Source organism: Ochlerotatus camptorhynchus, unplaced genomic scaffold, assembly GCF_037179485.1.
Source record: "Ochlerotatus camptorhynchus isolate MF236.1 unplaced genomic scaffold, CSIRO-AGI_Acam_v1.1 ptg000633l, whole genome shotgun sequence".
Classification (NCBI taxonomy): domain Eukaryota; kingdom Metazoa; phylum Arthropoda; class Insecta; order Diptera; family Culicidae; genus Ochlerotatus; species Ochlerotatus camptorhynchus.
The window spans coordinates 380,687-405,129 of NW_027041112.1; the positions used below are offsets into that span (position 1 = coordinate 380,687).

The 24,443-nt window shown below is 43.9% G+C and overlaps 1 protein-coding gene across 1 annotated transcript; it reads right to left on the reverse strand.

Moving 5' to 3' along the window:
• Positions 1 to 2,593: 2,593 nt before the first annotated feature.
• On the reverse strand, positions 2,594 to 19,840 carry LOC135714256 (uncharacterized). The gene is made up of 5 exons (XM_065237587.1): positions 19,222 to 19,840; positions 9,607 to 9,793; positions 9,358 to 9,520; positions 2,713 to 3,038; positions 2,594 to 2,663 (listed from the first exon to the last, which is right to left on the reverse strand). The coding sequence occupies exons 1-5, from the start codon at positions 19,838 to 19,840 to the stop codon at positions 2,594 to 2,596; spliced, it is 1,365 nt and encodes a 454-aa protein (XP_065093659.1).
• Positions 19,841 to 24,443: the final 4,603 nt, after the last annotated feature.

Genomic DNA, 24,443 nt, shown 5'->3' on the forward strand with positions numbered 1-24,443 from the left:
ATAGGCTAGTCAAGTAGTGAGCCAATTTAAAATCGTTAGTTTCGTATTGATTGTTGCTATTAATCCCAAGCAAATAGATTAACGTACCCCATTCTAGTCGAAATTCTAGTACTACACTATGTTTGTTTTGATTCGCTATAAAAGTTTGACAGGTAAAATGAGGGGTTCGTGGATTTTCCTATGTTTCAAGGGGTGCATCGATTAGCTTAGAACCGAAGAGAGTACCAGAGCTGAGCCAAAAAGTTGAGCTCGTTTCTTCGGGACCTTCTAGTCTTAGAGTTACCTCTATGATAGTACTATCAACAATCAATACGAAACTAACGATTTTAAATTGGCTCACTACTTGACCAGCCTATTGGTCCCAAGCAAACGATTAACGTATCCCATTCTAGTCGAAATTCTAGTACTACGCAATGTTCGTTTTGATTCGCTATGAAAGTTTGACAGATAAAATGAGGGGTTATTGGTTTTTCCTATGTTTCGAGGGGTGATTCGATTAGCTTGGGACCGAAGAGAGTACCAGAGCTGAGCCAAAAAGTTGAGCACGTTATTACGGGACATTCTGGTCTTAGAGTTACCTCTATGGTACTATCAAATCAAATATATCCACATTAAATTTCATTAAGGTTTTAAAGGCTGACTAAAAGTAAATTGATACGCCCCTCGCACGCCGCTAGCACGCCTCTAGTGTTGGGAATCGAAAATCTTTGAAAGTTTGTTAACACTTCTATAGAGAACAACTGGTGCAAGTTTGATCAAAGTAGTCGATCGCGTTCAGAAATAACGTCAAATGGATCTCGAAAGAAGAAAAAATATTGTGCACAAACACCTGGAAAATCCGGAGTGGTCCGGTGCCAAGCTGGCTAAAGGACTGAAGATGCCGAAAACAACAGTTTGTCGAGTGCTCAAAACCTACAAGGAAACCCTGAGTGTACAAAGCAATCAACGAAAAAACTGGAGCCAGGGATCGTAAGCTGCGCAGCAAGGTGTTGATGTGCGCTAAAGCCAACCCCGGTCTTTTGATCCAAGATGTGGCCAGAAGGTACAACGCCAACTTTCAAACAGTGCGGAATATCCTTGCTAGGGAAGGATACAAGTCGTACAAAGCCATTAAACATCCGAACCGGCACATGAAGCAGAATTCCGTGGCCAAAAAGCGTGCAAGGCTCTTGTGTCATCTTTTGGTCCGATTTGGACAGCTGCCACTACTCCAAGGTGGTTCTGGAGTTGTATGCTGCCAACAAGATCGATTTTGTCCCCAAGCTAATGAATCCTCCGAATCACCCGAAATTTCGACCAATCGAAAAATACTGAGCAATTTCAAAGCAGCGACTTCGACGAAACAGCGGTGCCGTCAAGGACATCCAGCAAATGCGGTCAAAATGGAAGAAATGCGCTGATTCCGTGTTCGTTTCCACTGTGCGGGCGCTGATGGGCTCCATCAATAGGAAGGTTAGAGATTTCTTTCAAACTGGAGAAATGTAACCATCCAATGCTGTAACTTTGAAGTTTTAGTAAAAATACTGAAAAGCAACCATTACAATCAACTCGTATATACATTGAAATACATAAATAAAAGGGAAGGGACGGTCCAACAGGGCACCCGATTGAAGGGATTTGGACGGGGAGAGTGGGAATGCCAACTCCCTGTTGATAACATTTCGTGGATAAAGGGCGGGCTCTTCTCCCCACTCATTGGGGCATCTTCCTGTTCGGGGGCTTGTGTTTTTGACCAATTGGCTGATCAAGTTGCTGGAAGGAGATTCTCTTGTTCCGTAGATGCGTATAGGCGACTTTGCCTATCGATCTACCCAATCCGTTTTTGGCCCTTCATACAGCGACATGTTGAGGACAATCAGAGGTTATTAAGCTTGTTCAAGACAAACAGAGAAGAGAGCCCACTGCTGTCGGATTTAGTTTCCGTGCTACAATGGGTGGTAAACCACTATCATGCATCAAATACTGTAAAGCAACCATTAATGGACTTATTAAACTTATTGAATCACGAATTACAGGTCTTTTTGTGCGTACCAATTTACATTTAGTCAGCCTTTAGGCTAAAAAATTAAAATTACATTTGGCAACACTGTAAACAATTTTTAACTTGATTTCATGATTCCTTACATAAAAAAAAGCGAAAAGAAAATTGAAAAACAAGTTTTTAACTTAAATTGTTTGCCATTGTTTGCTTCGAAATGCTGTTCCTCAGGAAATACGCAAATTCTGATCTTTTTTTTTAGAAAAAACGGGTCATTTAGCTTCTCCTTTACATCAGAAAAATGGCGGGAATCATAGTTTTGAGAATTTCGAGATATTTCCGAGAATTTCAAGAAACTGCTGAGAACTTCAAAAACTTCCAGAATTACGGTAAAGTGTTAAGATCCATAATATTAGGTTCCAATGGTCTCAGGGCTGTTCCATAAATTTCAGAAAAATTTCAAAAACTGTTCCATTCGATTCAGGAAACTTGCAATCAGAAGTATAAAGATTTTGAATAATTTAAAAATCGCGGGAACTTTTGGAAAGTGAGCTTCAAATATGTTTCGAGAATTTGAAAGTTGCGGCTTACCTGCCAGCCTATAGCTGGCCCGATTTACTCCGGCGGGGCGGCTACGAGCAGAGTACTTTCCCCAAAGACGTTCGGATTTGGATGGATTGATGAACTGAAAGAGAAAGAAATTTGAAATTTAAGACGTCTATTGATAATCTAACCTTCCCTTTCTCCTCGCTGATTCTCGGTGACACACGGTGGGGCCCTTCGACGATTGCGGCGGCGGTTGCGGCGGCGGTTGCGGCGGCGGTTGCGGCGGCGGTTGCGGCGGCGGTTGCGGCGGCGGTTGCGGCGGCGGTTGCGGCGGCGGTTGCGGCGGCGGTTGCGGCGGCGGTTGCGGCGGCGGTTGCGGCGGCGGTTGCGGCGGCGGTTGCGGCGGCGGTTGCGGCGGCGGTTGCGGCGGCGGTTGCGGCGGTGGTTGCGGCGGCGGTTGCGGCGGTGGTTGCGGCGGCGGTTGCGGCTTGTTCACGTCGGCTCCAGACACGGTCTGTGCCGAGCGTCTCCTACTTCACTTTAGCTGCGTAGCAGCGGTCCTTGGCGTTTAGCGAGGGGATGAGCAATGCTCCTTTATCGGAAATCCTCGGCGACGATGGTGACGAATCACCGGACCAACTACTCGCAGTAGATGGTCCCGGTAGTCACCGCAGTGCACTACCCAGGCGAACGCTCCTTCGGTTCGGCCTGCTTCGTCCCTCCTTGGCTCTTAACTGCGGTGGCGAGACTGGCTCTACTGGCTGAGCCACCGCAGTGTGGACGGTGGGTGTTCGGGGATCCTTGGGGTTTAGCCGGGAAGCAGAAGAATCCTTGAAATTTAGCTTCCCTTGGCGGTGATCCGACACCCTTTGCTTCTGCTCACGAACCACGGCACTTTTTGGGGAAACGACGTAAATTCCACGCGACGATGCTGGGAATTATCCCTGCAGCGGACACACGCCACGAAAACGGCACTCCAACTTCTCGTTTTCACTTCAAACGGACGGGGAAAAAACGCGTCACTTTCTCGTGGTTCGTAACTTTCTTTCCTTTCCGTACTAGCTGACAATCACCGACAATACAATAACCGCCATTGTTCTCCTGCAACCGCGCTCGAATGTTGTGCTGCTTATATTTTTCGCTTTCTTTTGCAGCGGGAGGAGAAACGGGACCTATTTTATTCTAATCGCGAGACAATTTAAATCGATAATTTTTACACTACATTCTAATCCTAAAACATGCCTACACGAATAAAATCTACTAAGAAAACAACAAATTAAAATATTTAGAAATAGAGCAGTGGTGAGTATGTTGCCGAGCGTGCGACCAAAACAAAAACAAATCAAAACAGACAAGGCGTACGCTCGTGGCAAACACATTAAAATGGTGGGTTATTAATTATCACCCTAGACGAGGGTTACAAATTTTGAGCCAGTTATAAATAGAAAAATAGCAAGAAATCAAAGATTATCAGAGAACATCCGGGAAGAACTCAATTAATATTTCTGAATCTTCACAGAGGCTCCAATAAATTTAAGATACTGCACAAAACGTCGAGATGTTAAAATATTTTCAGAACAGTTTCATTGATTTCAGGGCAGTTCCAGAAACACCCTCAGAAGAATAATGAGAACTTCCGAATGCATTGGAGAACTTCAGAGCGGTCTAAAAATGTTAACTAACTTTATAAAAAAATCGAGGAATGATGAAAGGACATGCTTGGGATTTCGCGAAAATGCCATGGACAGACTGTGGAATAAACAGGTAAAATCTGAGATCTTTTATAAAATTGTGGGCACTTCAGGGAAGCTTTAAGAACTTCAAGGTGGTTCCAACAGCTTCATGGAAACTGCAGGAACTATTAAGAAGTTTGAAGATGTTTGAGGAAGTCTAGAAAACTCCAGAGAAGTCCAAATAACTTGTGGATACTTTATAGAAATTCCAGGAACCTCAGACTAGCTAGTTCTTATGATCTTTAGACAAGCTCATAGATCTTAAGGGCAGTCCCTCGGGCAGCCCCAATAACTTCAGAAAACTCCAGAGTTTTGGGAAACTTAAAAGATCTGCAAAGGATTATTTCTCTAAATTCAGGATTAAGGCCAGAGAACTTCTGAGAAATTTAGAAAACTTCATACATATTTTGGAAACATTACAGAAATCCAGACATTTTCAGGGAAAATTTTCGGGTGTAGAACTTTATGAGAACTTCACGAAATTTCGGGTGGCTTCAATAACATCAGAAAAGATCAGAGAACCTCAGCGCAGCTCAATTAACGTAACTATAAACTCAGAGGATTTCCAAATACTTCCGCAAAGTTCTCAGATCTTCAGATCAATTAATTTGAGGAAAAATGCGAAATAAATTAATTTTTTTTTTGACAAATTCAGGGAAGTCTTGAGAAATTTGTTGAAGTTTGGAAATTTTTAGGGCAGTACCAATAGCATCAGAGAAGCATTGAATTCTTCTGAAAAGTCTAGACTTTTGAAGATCTTGAAGAATTATTACTTATGTTTGGGTATCGATCAAGAGGTGGGGATATTCATCAGGGCTAGTAAAACTTTTTGCGATGAACGGAAGCTAGTACAACTTTAAATCCCATGAAACATATCAAGTCCAAAGACTGAAACGTCAAACATAAAACATCGTAGCGTTTTGATCCACCAACTGATCACCAAATGATTGGAGGGAGGACATAGGAAAAATCAGAGAGTAACCAGATCTAAATTTTTCGTGAGAGCACTGTTTGAGCCTCGCACACGTATTATGGATATAAAGGACTGAATTTAACAATCAAATAAATAAACTTTGAAGGTTATTTGGATGAAGCCTTGAATTAGTAATAAGTTTTCTAGCTGAATGTTGGGGTTCCATGAAAATCCTTACCTCGCTGAAAGTTATGATTGCATAAGCATGCTTAATTGTTTATTGTTGCCATACATCAACAGGCTGGCTGTAGCCCAAATGATGTTAATAATACTAATCATAAAAATAATAATAGCAAAATTACATGTCAAATAATCACAGAAAGAAAAACAAAGCACTTTGGTCAGAATGTAAAAAAAAAACATAAATGGAAAAACACTAATTTTCTCTGTCAGTCACTGCGGCCGGCGAAAACAGATGAGAATCTCCGACGAAGCGCATCACGTGTGAGGTGAAAGTCGAATACAGATGCGACTCTATTGAACACACGCTGTAGTCCGCAAATCGCACCATATGCCCCGTAGTTCGTGCGACGCAGTGGCAGTCTCAGCATGAGGTTGTTACGGAGTGGTCGGGGTTGCACGTTTAGGTCAATTTGCCTTAGGATAGCCTCACAATCTATTCGTCCCTGTAGAGTGTCGGCGATAATCAAAGCTCTGTTGGTGTCACTTCTAATCCGGAGAGGTTCAAGGTTTATCAGTTGGCAGCGACTCTCGTAGCTGGGCAGCCGAAGCGGATCTCTCCAGGGCAGTCTACGAAGCGCAAAACGAAGAAAGCGACGTTGAACAGATTCGATTCTCTCGGCACCATTGTTGTAATTCGGATTCCAAACCGCAGAACAATACTCAAGCGTCGATCGTACGAGGGAGCAGTAAAGAGATTTTAAGCAGTAGACATCGGCGAAATTCTTAGCTATCCTGAAGATGAATCCTAAAGTCCTAGACGACTTATTGATGACATAAGAAATGTGTTGCCTGAATGTTAGCTGTGAATCCAACACCACACCCAGGTCTTTCACCTGATTCACGCGTTCGAGTGTCGTTCCAAGCAGGTCATAGCTGAATACAATCGGTTGCTTTTTTCGTGAGAACGTTATGGCAGAGCACTTTGCTGGGTTCACTACCATTCGATTTAAAGTACACCAACTGGCAAAGACATTAAGCTGATGTTGAAGATTGTGGCAGTCAGCGATCGAGCAAATTCGTAAAAATATTTTGAGGTCGTCTGCATATGCTAATCGTGGTCCTTCGATAACCAGGTTCACGTCGTTGAAGTAGAGTAGAAAAATCAACGGTCCCAGATGGCTTCCCTGCGGTATACCTGATGTGGCAAAGAAGCTAGCTGATTTGCAATCTCCTATAGCAACCATAAGTTGGCGACCAGTAAGATACGAACGGAACCAACTCAAGAGATTACCGCTCACCCCAAGCCTGTCAAGTTTAGCAATCGCAATGTCATGATTCAACTTATCGAATGCCGCGGATAGATCGGTATATATAACGTCCGTCTGTACCCGTTCAGTCATACTATCGGTAATGTAGGATGTGAGGCATAGCAGATTGGTGGTTGTAGAGCGACCGCCAGTAAACCCGTGTTGATCAGCACTCAGATACTGCTTGCTGTGAGAGAACAACGGTTCCATAATAACAAGCTCGAATAGTTTCGAAACAGCACTCAGCGATGTAATTCCACGATAGTTATCCACGGCTCGTTTGCTTCCCTTTTTGTGGACAGGAAACATGTGTGCACATTTCCAGAAGGATGGAAATATACCACTGGAGAGAGACATCCGGAATAGACGGTGAAGTGGAGTTAACAAGCAAGCAATATGTTTCTTCAAAAACACGGACGGAACTCCATCGGGTCCAGGGTTGAAGGACGATTTGAGCTGCGTTGCAGCGTTAGAAATCATCTCAACGTTGACATCAATTGCACTCAGCGTTTGACCATTTAGTGGGATGTTCCTGGCTGCGAGGGAAACATGGTCGTCACTTAGTCTCTCATCAGTGAACACACTGGCAAAATTGACAGAAAAAAGGCGACAAATATCCTGCGGAGTGGAAGCGACTTCACTGTTCAATTCCATTGACGATGGGAGGCCAGATTCTCTGCGTTGCTCGTTCACGTAGTTCCAGAAGGATTTCGGGTGAAGTTTAAGGTTACGCTGAATACCTCGTTGAAATCGCAGAAAGCATCGACGACTGGCTCGCTGATATTCGTGATTAAGCCTCACGACGTGATGTTTCAGAGGAAGCGTGCGATACTTCGTAAATCTTCTCAATGCTGCTCTCTTGGTCGACTTCAACCTACGCAGCTCAATCGTCTGCCAGGGAGGGTGAGAGTCTTTGCGTTGAATTCTTTTCGGGACGTGTCTGTCAATGACATATGCCAAGACATGAGAAAAAGTTTGCGCAGCGGCCTCAACGTCGTCATGATCGAGAATGTTCTCCCAGTCCATGTTTGACAACACATCTACAATGCTTCGATGGTCGGCCTTTCGAAAGTCATAAGAAACCGCAGCAGGAAGACTATCGAAATCACGAACGAGATTGTCCTCAACAGTGACAATCAGAGGAGGGTGGTGCGGAACAAGCTTAACTAGTGGACAAGGTGCTGTGGAAATGAACGGAGCATTGTCCTGAGTGCTCACGAAGCAGAGGTCCAAACTATGGTTGTTCTCGTTGACTACGTAGTTAATTTGAGAAAGCGTTGCTACGCTATAGTTATCGAGAAGGCCGATAGCTCCTGCATGAAATACAGAACGCTCTGGATCTGGATAGAGGAAGCCGCTATGGGATGGTCTCCACGAAACGCCTGCTAGGTTAAAGTCCCCAAAAATGAATAGCTCATCAATTGGAGTCGCTCTTTCCATTACTGTGAAGACTGATTGACAGTGAGTCTCGATGAGTTCAAGATCACGAACTCGATCTGGTGGCATGTACAATGCGCACAAAAATAATGTGCGATCGCCCAGTTTAATGGCTGTCCAAACCTGTTCCACACTGTTTCACGATTCATTTTCGATTGCTCTCGCCTCCAATCCGGAACGGACAGCCACAAGAACGCCACCACCAGTAGATTTTCGGCTGTTGTTTGGATTCCGATCGCAACGAAAAACCTCATAATCGGATCCGAACACCTGGCTGGAAAGCGTTCGCGAATCAAGCCACGTCTCGCATAGGACAATCACATCATAGCAACGATCCGATACAGCAAGCCGGTAGTCGTCAACATCAGAATTCATTCCGCCGGCGTTTTGGAAGAAAATCACGATGTCCTGCTTGCGGCTTACAATCGAACGTCTGTTCTTCCTAGAAATCACGGAAGCATCAGGCAGCGAATGAACATTAACAATACCATGCGGATACTCGCCATAGTGACTGGGTTGGAAGACCCCCTCTCCACATCCGACTACAGGTCCGGAACGACTATGGTGAGCGGCGGCAGCAAATGGCTGGACTGAGACGGAGGGATCAGGGGCTTCCACGAGGCTTTCTACGGCGCGTTCCGGGCTCCGAGGTACGAGAGTTGATTCGGCGGCATGCAAGGTGCTGAAATTTGGATCGGCATCAGACATCGTATTTGCGCTATTAATTATGTACTCGCCTGTTCTAGCAAGTTGGAAGACCCCCAATCCACATATAAAATCAGGGCCAGGACGACTATGATGAACGCTGACAGGAATTAGCACGACTGAGTTAGAGGAACCGGGGGCTTCCATAAAGCTTTCCACGATGCCTCCCGGTTGCAAAGCAGATTGGTTCATCCAGAGTTCAGAAGACATCGAGCTTACTACGTCGTTTTCAGAAGGCGAGGTTGGATCGGATGGTTGCGTTAAGTATTCGCTGCTGGAAGCAGAAGGTGGCTCAGAAAAAGAAGGTTTTGGAACGTATCGATACTTGCCTGTAAGTACAGGCTGGAAGACCTCGTCACCGATTCCAAAACCAGGGCCAGGACGACTTCTGATGATTAGATCTACAAACAGCTCGACTGGTTCGGAGGGATCAGAGGCTTCCGAAGCGCTGTGTTGTTGCGTCCCAGATCCGCCCAACAGCACGTATGTAATTGAAAAGGAAGTATCCTGGAACTGGTGTCACTGTGCTGGACCAATACGGGTGATTTTGGTCACCTTCTTTGACCGGGAATCATCGAACTCACGGAACTGAATGCCCTCCGGCCACGAATCGCAGGAAAGGGCAACATCCCGTTTGTTTTGGTTGACGCCGACTTTGAAGGAAACGTTGACGGATCTTTTCATCTGGGAACCAACTTGGCAACCCGAGGTTTCTCGTCTGTTTCCAGACACAAACACTTAGAGACAAGAGATGAAATTTCATCGTTCGTAGTAGTGGGATGAAACGCCGATAAGTAAACCCACACCAGATCATCGTTCAGGTCCACGGTTCTGACCGAGTCGATAGGTGCTTTCTTACCACACAGTATGGGCTTGTCGTCAGTGCTAGATGAAGTACGGCGACGTTTCGGGGTGCCACGACCGGAATCAAAGCGGTCATTTTTAGGCCAACGTGGAGTTGAGCTGACTGGGATCTTCGATTCCACTTTGGCTGCAAGAGCAATAACAGCCGAATTCAATTTCTCGATGTCCTCTTTCATCGAATCAACCGCGTTTGGAGCCACAGAAGTCTGATTGACGTCACGGCTCACGATATTACGGAAGTGGCCGTTTGAAAAAAGCGCCGCACAGTGATCGCACATCCAGAAGACATTCTTCTCGTACAATCCAAGTTGATCGAGAAGTTCGAGATCAACTTTGGCACAAATCACGTGAAATGTGTCACCACACCCCATGCGGGGTTGCTAGTGTAAAGGGATGCTTTGTTGATTATTGATAAGCTCTTGATCGCTGAAAATGATCGCCTAAGCTTTTTCCAATTTAAATTACTAAACTGTAGAGAGAGTTCATATATATAACTTTAAGCAGTTTGCTTATCTAATTAAGATGTCATACTTAATAATCTTAAAGATCGTCCAGCTCTGCTTTGTAGGGGTAATAAATGGCAAGTGTGAAAAACGTAAAACTTGTTAACTAGTGGACGCTTGGAAACTTATGCAATAAGTTCGCGTGTGTTTGAAAATATTCTGGGCTCGGTTGAAAAGAGTTTTTATGTTACCGCGAGGGATCAAACCAATCCCAAAAAAACTGTTTAAGTAGTTAATGAACACCCCCTTAGCGGGGTTAAAATTTAAAATCGTCAGATTATCGGGGGTCCACGGTATTGTACTTCAACTAATACAGTGGACCCCCGGTAATCGGATGTTTATAAATTTGAACCTCGCTAATCTGCACGTAGTGTAAATTAAAAATGGCTCAAACGTCATTAAGCTCAGGGAATGGAGAAAAACGAAATGGAACATTGTAAAAAGGATCGTAGAATCAAAACAAAAACAACAAATAAGCCTTCCAGAAACACGCTTTTCTGATGCCAATTACAATAGGGTTACTATAAGTTTAAAGTAAAAATTAACCCCGTAAATATGAATGAAGTACAGTTCAAATTAGCGGGGGTCCTTAATTGGTAATACAATATTTTGGATTAGATTCAAGTTTAAAAAGGAAAAGTTTAATAGCCACCGTAGTGATACGCCGATGCAAGCCGCCTACCTTGTTGCCTATCGAAAATGGTATCAATGCCACCACCGCCAATGATAAGACCGGCGCACAGGTCTAGTTAATATAAGTCTGATTTTTTTTCGGGGCATCTCCTGTGTCTCAAAATTTTGGTTTATATGTTCCATAATCTTCAACATTTTTCGATGGCCATTAGGTTAAATCTTGAATAATGAGAGAAGCTATTCGTAAACGTTCTTGAAATCATGAATTTCAAATAAATTTATGTTCAGGGGGAAATTTCCAAGAAGCAGATTTAGACCTTATTTTAAACATCCCAGACTCGGAAAAAATCTCAATGATTCTTTAAAAAAATCTCTGAAAATTTTCCAGAGCTAAGACTTGGTCAAATGTGTAATAATTGATAATTGCGTGCTAAGATGTCTAATTAAATCTTCTTCCAAACAATACATTTCCAGAACACAAGCTAACCCAAAACGTTGCCAACACGGCCGCACGCCGAAGTATGCATCAATTTCCCATCAACTCCCCTCTTCACAGCTCTGGACGGTTAGAGAGCTTTCACTTTCGTGCAACGTCGGCCGGAACAAAAGCTCCAAAATGAGAAAAACCATACAACCGAGAGAGAGAAAGAAACCCGGAGCGCCACTTTTCAATAACATGGCAAGAAACTGCATTTGTTTTCATCCTGTTGATTTCACTCATCCTCCCGAGCAATGCCACTGCAGAAGCGCAAGTGTAGGTAGCTACAGCTAACGTTCCGACATTGACCGCACAGGAATGCACTTTCGGACCATTTATGAAATTACTATAATGAATATCAATCGTAGGAAGTCGCCGTGCGATTCGAATGGAGCAAGGAGCTCGATCCTATAGACCCGGAACGAGCTCATGGAGACGCATGGCTGACGACTTATCATTTATGAACCCAGTCCAATTTATGAAAACCTTCCTCAATGCTAAGAAACCCTCCCCAAAAAAGATTGACCCCCAAAGAAGCACACAAATTGATGATAGTCAGCAGCCCTTCGGAACCTCTCGAAACGACGAGAGCGACGAAGATGCGCGGAAATGATTATGAGTGAGTAAGTGAATGAGTGAGTGTCCTTCGATCGGCCCATCTCCACCGCCGCCTGTTCAAGTGCTGAGCAAACCAAAGACGAACGACTGATTTTTGCGTATTTCCGCATTCCCCGGTGTCGCAGCATCTCTTCTCGCCTTGAATCCCGGAGAGAAGTTACAAAGGTGGTGGGAAAAGCTTTTACGTTCTGTCATTTTCGTCTCTATGTATTCCGGGGGGAAGCATGTTCGCAGCGATTTGAATAAATGAATAGGATGGCGGGGCGGTGGGTGGTAGGGAGTGTGTATGTGTGTGTTTTGCCATCGCCTGAAGGGAATCCAATGCCGCTTTACTTCCGCCAGTAAATTTCTTGAATAAGAAGAAAAGCTTGTTCGATTGAGAAGGAAGCAAGAAGCGATGAGAGGAGAACGAGAAACAGAATTCAGGAATGTTTAATGCTACAACGTTCCGAGCGATTGTTCGGGATGGATGTAAAGTCACGGAAATGAGGAACGATAACAAATGTTTTACGATTTGCCTGGAAATTGAAAACGACAGAGATCCTAGGGAAACGCATATTTGCAGACAGATGAGAACGAAGGCGATTATTTGATGATTGATTTACTCGACAGTAATCGATAATTTAAGCAAGGTTATTGGATATTTCAAATCCTCTTCACACGATTGTTTTTTTTTTATCGGACTCAGGAGACTCAATACTTTATGAACATTATCGAGCAAATCCGCAATTTGAAAAAAAAAAGTTCATCCAATTAGAGACAGTGTGAATAATATCTAGCGTTCAGAATCATAAGGGCCTAGCTGCAATGATCGATTCTCTTCATCGATTTTCTCTAATAACTCGTTTGGATTAACATTTCTCGGTGCGTTTGATATTGCTTTTACTAGCTAATATTGCCAATTCAAAGAAAAATTAGCATTTGACGTCAGATTATGGCGGAAATACTACCTTTTACTGGTGTAGGGGCATTAGGCTGAATGGGTAACTAGGCCAAATGCCATTATTTATTTTATTTATTTATTTTGTTTTTCTTCATCGGACTTAACGTGTCTAAATGTAGCCTGATGGGGAAAAGCCTAGAAAAGGCGTAAAAACCCCATATCTTTTCGAAATACATGAATCACAATAATACAATACAATACAATAACAACGAACATTAATCAAGTCTATAGCATAAAAAAGTTATCCTCCTATGGCATAGAGTTGTCCGTGAATCAGGTAGAAGTCCTTCTCAGAAGTCTGCGTTGAATACGGTGACGAAAGGTTTCCGCTGCACAGTTGAAGTCGAAAAACTCGTAAAACTCGTTGAAACGCCCAGACATGAAACGTATTGGGTCATGCAAGCTGTAGTTCGCAGCACGAGGTCCAAGATGCAGGAAACTCCTCGATCGAAGAACTCGTTCGGGTGCGTAGATTTCGAATTCAGCCAAGATTCCTGGAGAGTCGATATCACCAATAAGTACTTTCGCTGCGAATACGGCCTGACTAATCGTCCGCCTATGTTCTAGTGTTTCAAGACCCAGGAGTTGACAACGATCTTCGTACGGTGGAAGGTTCACAGGGTCATTCCAAGGAAGGTGACGAAAGGCATACCGAACAAATTTCCTTTGAACAGATTCAATCTTCGCTATCCAAACTGCTTGATACGGGCACCATACTACCGAGCTGAATTCCAAGGTCGATCGCACTAGAGAGCAGTATAGAGCTTTTAGACAGGCAGGATCGCGAAACTCGTCAGCGATCTTGAAAATGAACCCGAGTTGCCTGTTAGCTTTCGCAACGATGCCCGAGTAATGAAGCTTGTTTGTTAAGGCGCAGTCCAGCGTGATTCCTAGGCCACGAACAATGTCCACACGTTGCAGAAGTTGGTGATTTATCGTATAGTTGAATGCCACTGGTTTCAGCTTGCGATGAAATGAGATAATATAACATTTTTGTACATTCAACGTGAGATAGTTTCTTGAGCACCACTCTTCGAAAGTATCGATTAGGTGCTGAAGCCGCAAGCAATCGGCGAAGCTACGAACAATCACATAGATCTTCACATCATCCGCGTAGAACGATCGGCAACCAGTTGGGAGGATCAGTTCGGCCTCATTCACAAAAATTGAGAATAGCAATGGTCCCAAGTTGCTACCTTGAGGAACACCGGAGCTGTTTGTAAAATAGTCCGATTGCTCTGATCCGATTCTAACACAAAGTTCCCGGTTGGTCAGATAGGACTTGAACCAACGAGTTAAACCCGAGGATACACCGAGTTTTTCTAGTTTAGCTAGCAGTATGGAGTGGTCAACCCGGTCGAATGCAGCCTTGAGATCTGTATATACAACGTCCACCTGCGCTCCAGCTTCCATACTCCGAAGACATAAAGAAATGAACGGAGCTAGATTTGTTGAAACTGATCTCTTGGGATAAAAACCTTGTTGGTCAGGAGAAATGTAATTTCTGCAGCTAGAGAATAATGCGTCGTTGATGATGATTTCAAAAACTTTAGAGCAGGCACTGAGTGATGTGATCCCTCGGTAATTTTCGACGTTTCTCTTGTCTCCTTTCTTGTAGATCGGGAACATGAATGACGATTTCCAACGCGTAGGGAACTCCCCCTGCTGTAATGAAATATTGAACAGCTTCGAAAGCGGTGTTGCAAGCTCTGAACAGCATCGCTTCAGGATGCTTGAGGGGATCCCGTCAGGGCCAGCAGCATTAGAAAATTTCAGCTTCTTGATGGCGGATTCGACGAGGTCTACTGTAACCGAGGTAATCGAAAAATTGAAAGCATCACTGGGAGTGTCCCTCACCGCTTCAGCAACTTGGGACAACGAAGCCGTAATGTCATTGAAAATGCTTTTGAAATGTTCTGCCAGAAGATTGCATTTCTCAAGGGAATTGCTGCCGATTCTATCACCCAGGTGAATTTCGACTAAAGGGTGATACGGTCAAAATTTGGTCAAGGGAAAACGCGTGTAAATCGGTGAAATCATTTATTTAAAAAATCAAATTAAATTTCTTTTTCAAGTTCAATTAGTATAAAATTCAGGAAAAATATTCAGTTAGGCTTCCGCTTTTCCAAATCCGAATTGCCGGGCCTTACGCTTGACCCCTGCCATCAGATTTTGTACAGCCACCTTGTCCACCTTCTTCGCCGCAGAAAGCCAGTTTGCCTTGAACTGCTGCTCGCCCTTAGCAGTTTTTTGGTCTTCTTTAGGTTCCGCTTGACAATAGCCCAGTATTTCTCAATTGGGCGGAGCTCTGGCGTGTTGGGAGGGTTCTTGTCCTTGGGAACCACCTGCACGTTGTTGGCGGCGTACCACTCCATAGCCTTTTTACCGTAATGGCAAGATGCCCAATCCGGCCAAAACAGTACGGAACAACCGTGTTTCTTCAGGAAAGGCAGCAGACGTTTATTCAAACACTCTTTCACGTAAATTTCTTGGTTGACAGTCCCGGAAGCTATGAAAATGCTGCTTTTCAAGCCACAGGTACAGATGGCTTGCCAAACCAGATATTTCTTTGCGAACTTTGACAGTTTCATGTGCTTGAAAACATCTGCTACCTTTCCCCTTCCTTTTGCCGTATAAAACTCCTGTCCCGGAAGCTGCTTGTAGTCGGCTTTGACGTAGGTTTCGTCGTCCATTACCACGCAGTCAAACATCGTCAGCATCGTCGTGTACAGCCTCCGGGATCGCGCTTTGGCCGTCGTATTTTGTTTATCATCGCGATTTGGAGTCACTACCTTCTTGTAAGTCGATAGTCCGGCTCGTTTTTTGGCTCGATGCACGGTTGTAGACGATACACCCAGCTTATTTGCGGCATCTCGGAGAGAGAGGTTAGGGTTTCGCTTGAAACTACCGGCAACTCTCTTTGTCGTCTCAGCGGCTTCCGGTTTTCGATTTCCCCCCGATCCAGACTTCCTGGCTGTCGACAAACGTTCCCCAAACACTTTAATTACATTTGTAACGGTTGATTTGGCAACTTTTAGCGATTTTGCCAACTTTGCGTGCGAGTAGCTCGGATTTTCGCGATGCGCGAGCAAAATTTTGATACGCTGCTCTTCTTGCTTGGACGGCATTTTGACAACTGAAGAGTGAATTCCAAAATCAAAATAGGAGCAACATTCTACACACACACACCTTCAAAATGAGGGTGTTCAGGTTTTTTAAATGCAAAATTGAAAGAAATACGTCAAGTTGATATTGACCAAATTTTGACCGTATCACCCCCAAGCAACAGTTTTTGTTTTATTTAAGTTTTATAGCAGTTGATATAACCAAATTATAAAACCTTCACTGACGACCACATTGCTTTAACAATCTCCTGAGAACCGCAATACAGCCATGTCATGGCCAATTGGCCCAGTTTTAATGCAGTCATTAAAACTTGATATGCGAACTACTTTAGGAGCATAGGATTTATGTCAGTTTTATCACACTCTAGACGTGATTGTTAAAAATGAAAACATAAAACCTCCTCCAGGTCAGAATGTTTTAACAGCCTTCTAATGACTACCATAAAACTATATTACAACCGCATGAATCGCTCCTGAAGAAGTTGATAAAACATGATACGCAAAACATGTTGACAACTTTGAAGGTTTTAAGTTGGGGTTTTTGGATGATAGTTAATATTGAGAAATATTTTATTGTGGTTTTATTCTTTCGATGTTTGATGTGAAATCATGATCCTTGTCAGTTGGTAATAATGGCTGATATTATTGTACATTGAAAATAAGACGACTTTATTATAATTTTAAACCAATCTGTATATGCTTCACAGCATGCCGTGCAATATTTATGGTGATTATTATACCAAATAGGAGCATAAATTTAGTGCGCCATATGAATACTAAAATACAGGGATATTTTTAATTTGTCTGCATTAGCACCATGCATTAAAGAGTCATTCAAAGATTATCTATTTAGTACAAAACTGTTACTACTGTTGAGCAATAACCAGTCACATATTATTTAATTATACATAGATGTATGAAAGTGTTTTATTGCCTATCAATTAAAGCGTAATTATTCATACTGTGTGAAATTTGTTCATACGGCGACATTTTTTTTCGTTATAACTTGCTACTCCTTAAAAATACCTCAATATAACATATTCTCCTAGATTGGAATTCTATAGCATAACATAAACCTAATGGTTGTATCTTAGCATTTCGTAGTCCAAATTGAGAGCTTTAAGTTATATTTAAGCTATATAACTAGCTTGCTGGTTTTATTCGGTACAGCGAATCAAAACAAAACAAAAACCATGACCACCTGTCAAAAAGTCAACATTCCAAGCGATCCTCCTATTTTCGCTTGTAATCAAGATGTAAGAAATGCTTATTGGATCCACTAAAAGCTTTTTCAATACAAGGTTTAAAGCCGTGTCGTCAATACTGGCGATCTCCAAACGGATTTAGTGAAACTGTCGGCGTTGCTTTAAGAAGGGTTCGTGGATCTTTCGGAAGTGTATCGGAAAGCCGCTTGTTCATTATTTTTAAGAGCTCCTTCACCTCACTGTGCCTTATGTAGGGATCGTATAACTGTAGTTCCTCCAGGAGTTTCATATTGTCGATCGTCTCATCTTCATCGTGTTCAGAAGCACTGAAGGGGTTTTCATTTCATATATCTGAATAGATTTGTTTTTTATAATAACAAAAAATTTCAGAGTATTTTTTGTTGTAGCAGTATATTTCTTATCTGTGAATCTTAGGCCTCTGATAAAGATGATAGTTGTAATGAAGCTTTAATGAAGCTCTAAGACTGCTTCAAGTTTTATATCGGTCATAAAAAGTGTACCATAAAACATAATTTTATGTTTTGTTTTGGTTTTATTCTTCAGTTATAAGCAGTGATGCAGAACCACCTTACAGCTACCGTTAAAACTATGAAGTCTGAGTTTTAATTTAGTAGTCATAAAACCGTAATACAACCACAGGCTGGAAGGGATGCTATGATAAAACAATGATAAAATAAGAATAAAGCTTCCAAGCATTTAGATTGTTACTTGGGCCCTTTAGTAGCCCCTCCTCGTTTCGTTTGGTATTCACGAATGACCAGAACTGCTTTGGATTAAGCCGTAAATTAGCCTGCACACGCCTTGTGTAGCTCTTGTAAAGAATGCGGTTATATGTGCGATATTCGTTGCTTGCTGTTGAAAATAATCGTTTGGTGAATGGGTTACGAGTACGACAGTATTTACGGAGGGCCTTCGATGTCAGACGCTTCAAATTCCGTAGTCGAGCATTGGACCATACGGGTTTGGGAGAGGGCCTCCTCAATGGGATAGAATCAGTTATAGATGAACACGTGTCAAGGAACTGCCAATCTGCCTGGGCAAGCGAGTGACTCAGCGCGACGAAATCTGCTCTACGAAAGTCGAGCTCATGTACATCAACAGGAGGGTTATCGTAGCAAACAGGAACAGACAGGTTGATGGAAACTTCCAACGCAGGATGATTGGTGTCGATGCCAATCAAAGGCTCTGGGGCTTCTAGGATAGAACATTCCAGTCCTGCAGCTTCGTTCGCCAGAACGAGATCAAGTAGCCGAGAGTTACTACTCAGTATCGAGTTGATTTGCGTTAAGCCATGCAGGTTGAAACCATCAAGGAGAGCACAGCAGGATGCGGGCATGTTCGAGCGAAGAACATCAATGCTAGGAAGATCGTTTGCAGGAACGTTCCATGGGTGCCCAGACTGATTGTAGTCACCAAATATCAGAGCTAGATCGTTTTGTTCTAGTCGAGAGAACACGGTACCAATCGAACTGATGTGGTTTGCAATGCTGATCGAATCAGATTTTCGGTCTGGCGGTAGATACATAGCGCCAATATTTATTGATCTACGAGGCGTCGTTATTTTGACCCACAGCTGCTCTAGAGAAGTGCAAACTGGAGCAGGATCGATGCAGGAGCTTAGGCGTTTGGATACCGCAATCAAGACGCCTCCCCCACGCGATTTGGTACTATTCTGGTGGTTGCGGTCGTTTCGAAATACCGTGAATAGACTGCCAAATAATTGAGATGAATTCATCGAGCCAAGTTTCCGTAAGAACTATGACATCGTAGTCAGAGTCAACGGCAGTCAGGAAAAAATCATCAATCTTTGTTCGCAGGCCACTAACGTTCTGGTAATACACCAACAGGCGGTCGAACGAAGTCGGTTGGAGGTCTGCAGAATGATCGATCAGCCGAAACGAGCATGGTGGTACTCTGGAACACAGAGACGGATCAGGAGAAGAACTGTTTTCAACAAACGCATACTTGCCTGATGTAGAAGGTTGGAAGACCCCTTCACCATTCTCAACCACAGGGCCAGAACGACTACGATGACAGGAATCAGCAAGCGCGACTGGGTTGAGTGGCTCAGGGGCTTCCTTGAGGCAGCAGGCAACGCGTTCTGGTCTGGGATGTTCCAAAACGTGGCGAGCAAGATCCGGTGCAGTGCTGTATGTCCCATCGGTGATGTGGGATTTGAAGCCATCGGAGTATGACGTTTCAGTCGAACCAGCCGGTTGTTGCTCTTGAGGCGGTGAGGCGCTGGAAGCAACGAACAAATTAGGAGCGAAACTGGTGATGACACGAACATACTTGCCTTGAGTTGCGGGTTGGAAGACCCCTTCTCCAAGCCCACACACAGGTCCAGGACGACTGCAGGACGATGACTGGATTAACTCGACTGTGGCGGAAGAAGAAGGGGCTTCCGCAGTGCTAACTTCAATGCGTCCCAGAGTGTTCAGGTGACAGGCGGGCGATGGATGGTTGATGACTAATAATGCACTGGAACCAATGAACGAATCAGGAGTGGTACTGGTCGAGAAACAGATGATACTTGCCTGACGTAACAGACTGGAAGACCACCTTTTCAACTCACACACAGGGCCGGGACGACTGTAGAACGCTGGCACGAATGGCTCGACTGTGGTGAGAGAATTGGTGGCTTCCATCGGTGCGTCCCAGAATGATTTTTAACTTCACTATGTCTGGTCCATTGTTGGGGTGTCCGTTTTGGGTGTTTGCGTATTTGGATCCAGTTTTGCCAGCTTCGTTGGATGTTGAGATTTTTGCGCACCAAAATTTTCGAACTTGCGGAACATGATGCTCTCGGGCCAGGTTGCAGCATCCAGTGCCTTAGTCTTCAATCTTTTGTCGATGCCAACTTTGAAGGATACGAATGACAGCGTGCTGATGTCCTTTCCCTTGGGTACAAGTTTTATGACAACAGGGTTGTCATCTGTTTCCAAATTAGCTTTCACCATGGCAGAAACCGCTTCATTGGCAACTTCCGGATGAATATGAGATAAGTACAGCCAGAATTTTAGTTCTCTCTGGTCAGTACTTGTGGGAACAACAACTACATTGTCAGTTGGTTGTTTGCTACCCACCTGACATGCATCAGGAGCACGTGTTTCACCATCAACATCTCGTTGGCGTTTGGATGTCACGAGAGGACCTACTGTAGGCCACCTTTTCCTCGATGGCGTTGTCGGAGCAGTGGACTTAACGGCCATCTGCTGTATTTCGTTGCGTAGCTCCGTGATAGCATTTGTTAATGAACAAATCGGCCCTGCATTGTTAGTTGGCATAGTCATTGTCCGAAAATGTGAGTTTTCGAACAGTTCCGCACATCCATCACACATCCAAAACAAGTTCTTTTTGTTGGATGTGAAATACGACAGCAAAGCGCGACTCATTCCGGCGCACGTCATGTGAAAAGTGGATCCAGAGTAGCCACTACAAGTGGCGAAGTCAATACCTGTTATGGACGACGAAACCTGCATCAAGGCAGACTTCAAACAGCTTTCTGGGCAGGAGTTTTGTACGGGAAAAGGTGGCAGACATTTTCAAGCATATGACACTGTCGAAGTTCGCTAAGAAATATCTGGTTTGGCAGGCTATCTGTACCTGTGGTTAAAAAAGTTACATTTGCATTGCATCCGGGACCATCAACCAGGAAATTTACGTGAACTAGTGTCTGGTAAAACTTCGGATTTGGCATCCTGTCATTACTCAGCCCAATCTGAAATTATTGCGCCATCACATTGGCACGACCTGAAGAAGCCCCAAAACACTGTTGGAGCGAGAAGCAGTTTAAGGTGATTTCTTGTAGAGTCCACAAATGGCCGCTACGTAGGCTGTACATGCACTTCCACTTCGAATTTTCAATTTCACCTGAAATTGCTACTTCATGTATGTGCAGCAAACGTGGAGTAACCATTTGAATGTTCCACGTGTCGTAGAAGCTGATATTTGTGCACTTAAAATTTCAAAGTGGTTACGAGAATAAGTATGTCACAGCGAATCACCTTAAAACTGGGTTTAGACTAGGCAAGTCAAATGATCAATCAGTTGAATTCAATTGGCTTGAAAAGTTGAGCCTAGTTCAACTTTTTTCAATTCAAGTGAGTTGATCAAGTCAGTTGAATGACATGGTTTACACGTTCAATTGAGTTCAACTGAATTGATCATTTGACTTGCCCTGTCTTTTTTTTTATACAGGGAGAAATCTGCTTACAGACACCTGAGAATGAACTCAGGGTGTGGGGATGGGAGAATTGCACTCCCGACCCACTAAACCTTACCCTGTGCGCTTGGCCCTTGACCTCCCCGGAACCGCCCGAAGGCATTACTTCGTGGGAGGGGCCGCTATAGCCCTATGGCGCTTCTCTAGCAATAGTCTATCGATCTAGTCGGGCAGTATGCAACTGCTGCTCGGCACGCCACTGTCGTTGTAGTTCCGAAACTATGTGGGTGACCGCAGTCACCACCGCGCTTCAGTTCTCGGTGGTACCACACATCCTAGGGACGATGTATCCGCTCCGCATATCGCTAGCATAGCGCTCGATACTGGCTCGAAGCGTGGACAGGCGAATACAACGTGTTCGGCCGTCTCTTCGACGTCAGCACACGCGGGGCAGGTGGGAGTACTTGCATGTCCGAACCTATGCAAGTAACTCCTAAAGCAGTCATGGCCTGACAGGAACTGTGTCAGGTAGAAGTTTACTTCCCCGTGGCGCCTGTTGACCCAGCTTGATACGGAAGGTATCAAGCGGTAGGTCCACCTCCCCTTTGTGGAGTTTTCCCACTCCGACTGCCATCTCGCAGTCGACACCGCTCGCGCGTTGTTGCGCACCCCTCGAACGGTCTTCGCGTCATAGCACACCATGTCCTCCTTAAGGATGAGGCCGATTGGCATCATCCCTGCTATGACACAGACACTTTCGTCTTGTGATGGGCAAGCTCCAGTTTCCTGGATCTCATCCATGCCTTCACAAGCTTGACGGAGTGAGCCGCTGTCAACTCTACCTCCTCGAGGGATTCCCCGTAGACTACCAGCGTGACATCGCCGGCAAAACCTGCAATTTTCACGCCTAATGGGAATCTTATCCTCAACAATCCATTGTACATGACGTTCCATAACGCCGGGCCCAGGATGGAGCTTTGTGGCACTCCTGCGGTGACTTTTACGCATTTTCGCCATCTTCTGTGTCGTACGTCAACACACGATTATGGAAGTAGCTTTCCAGAATCTTGTACAGCCTCCGGGAATTTGGAGCTGGTGTGGCGAACGGGCTATCACCCCCCAGCACGCGCTGTTGAACGCGTTCTTCACATCTAAGGTTACCACCGCGCAGTAACGAATGCCCCTTCGTTTCCGGTGGACCACCTCTGCCGTCTGGATGACGTCGCGGATGGCTTCCACCGTGGATCTGCCCTTACGGAACCCATACTGGCTGCTTGACAGGCCGTCTACACCTTCAGTGTAAGCCGACAACCTGTTGAGGATGACCCTCTCAAGCAGTTTACCAGTGGTGTCCAGCAAACAAATGGGCCTGTATGCTGACGGGTCCCCAGGGGGTTTTCCTGGCTTCGGAAGCAGCACCAGCCTCTGCCGCTTCCACGCATCTGGGAAGATGCCTACGTCCAGACAGGTCTGAAAACCAGAACGGAACATGTCTGGATTTTCCGTAACGGCCGCCTTCAGAGCTACAACCGGGATCCCATCTGGGCCCGTGGCCTTGCCCACCATCAGTGACTTGACATCAGTGAATTTCATTTCATTTCATCAGTGAAGTTCTCTGTTCGTCACTCTAGACACTTCTCCCTGATCCGCGACTGGGATCCGCGGCCAGGAGTCTACGTCCCTACGTGGAAACAAGGACCCAACGATCGACGCCAGAATCTCCAGCGATCTCTCCGGGGGTGCCGCGACGCCGCGGGTCTTGGCCATGACCCCTTTTTGTAGGCATCCCCCCATGGGTTCGTGTTGGCGCTTTGGCATATTGACAGCTTATTTGACTTGCCCTGTCTAAACCCAGCTTAAGGCAAACTGGCTTTCTGCGGCGAACAAAGTGGACGAGGGAGCCGTATAGAATCTGATGGCAGGAGTTACACGAAACGCCCGGAAATTCGGATTCTGTCAACCGAAAGTTTTACTGAATATTTTTTCTATATTTTATACTAAATGAACTAAGATATAATAATTTGATTTTTTTAATAAAAATTTAATCAATTTACACGCATTCTTGTTTTGATCGTAGCACCCTTTACTACGTAAGTATAGCACTCATTTCCAGTACTAAAATGCAGGAATCGGCGTGAATCTATCAAATAAATTTGGGAACTGCTTGAGAACAAACAAATTTATTTTAGGTAAACATTCAAAAAAATTAAAATGTCTTAAAATGTTCTTGCCCGATTTTAGGGTAAACGCTCCTATAGTTGCGGTACGTTAGAAGCGTTAGGTTCCTATAGTTGTGTATTGAGTCTCCATACACAACTATAGGAACCTAACGCTTCTAACGTACCGCTACTATAGGAGCGTTTACCCTAGAACAAAAAAAAATCAGTGACAAGTTTATCCAAAATGCAAACTTTTGGAATCAGCAAAATCATGGACAATAGTAGACCTTTGGTCAAATTATAAATATAAATATATATTTTTTTGTTTATTTTTTCGCAGGAAATGTCTTAAAGTGTCTGAGTATAAATTACATAAAAATCGTACATATAAAAAGTTCAACAATTTTACCAATATTTTGTGTTCTACGAGTCAATTTTTAAGTGTCCATAATTTACACCAAAAAATTATTTGTTTTTAATCAAAAATCGTACGAGAACATTTTTTGAAAAATTATAATGACGCCATTTTGAAAATTTAACAAGATCCAAAATGGTCGAATTTTAGCAAAAATGTGAATCATTGCCCGCAACAAACAATTATACAAAGTTCCATGCAAATCGAAGAAGGTGGACTTTCTTCTATTCGTCATTTGGAGTGGAACTGCTCAAAGAACTATTTATGGCTATTTCGACTCTCGGATAAATTTTCAAAATGATGTATGGTCAATTATGGCTTCGGCACCCATTGACTGTTTTCGGCAACCGAAATTGAAACGTTTATTTCACTTTATTTTCCCATCAAAACTCTTCGCTGAATGTATTAACCCGATTCCTTACCTTTTCAGCATCAATCTGATTATATTTTTACGACTGTGAATTCCTGTTATACCATATTTTTCTTTAAATGAAATATACATACTACAAAAT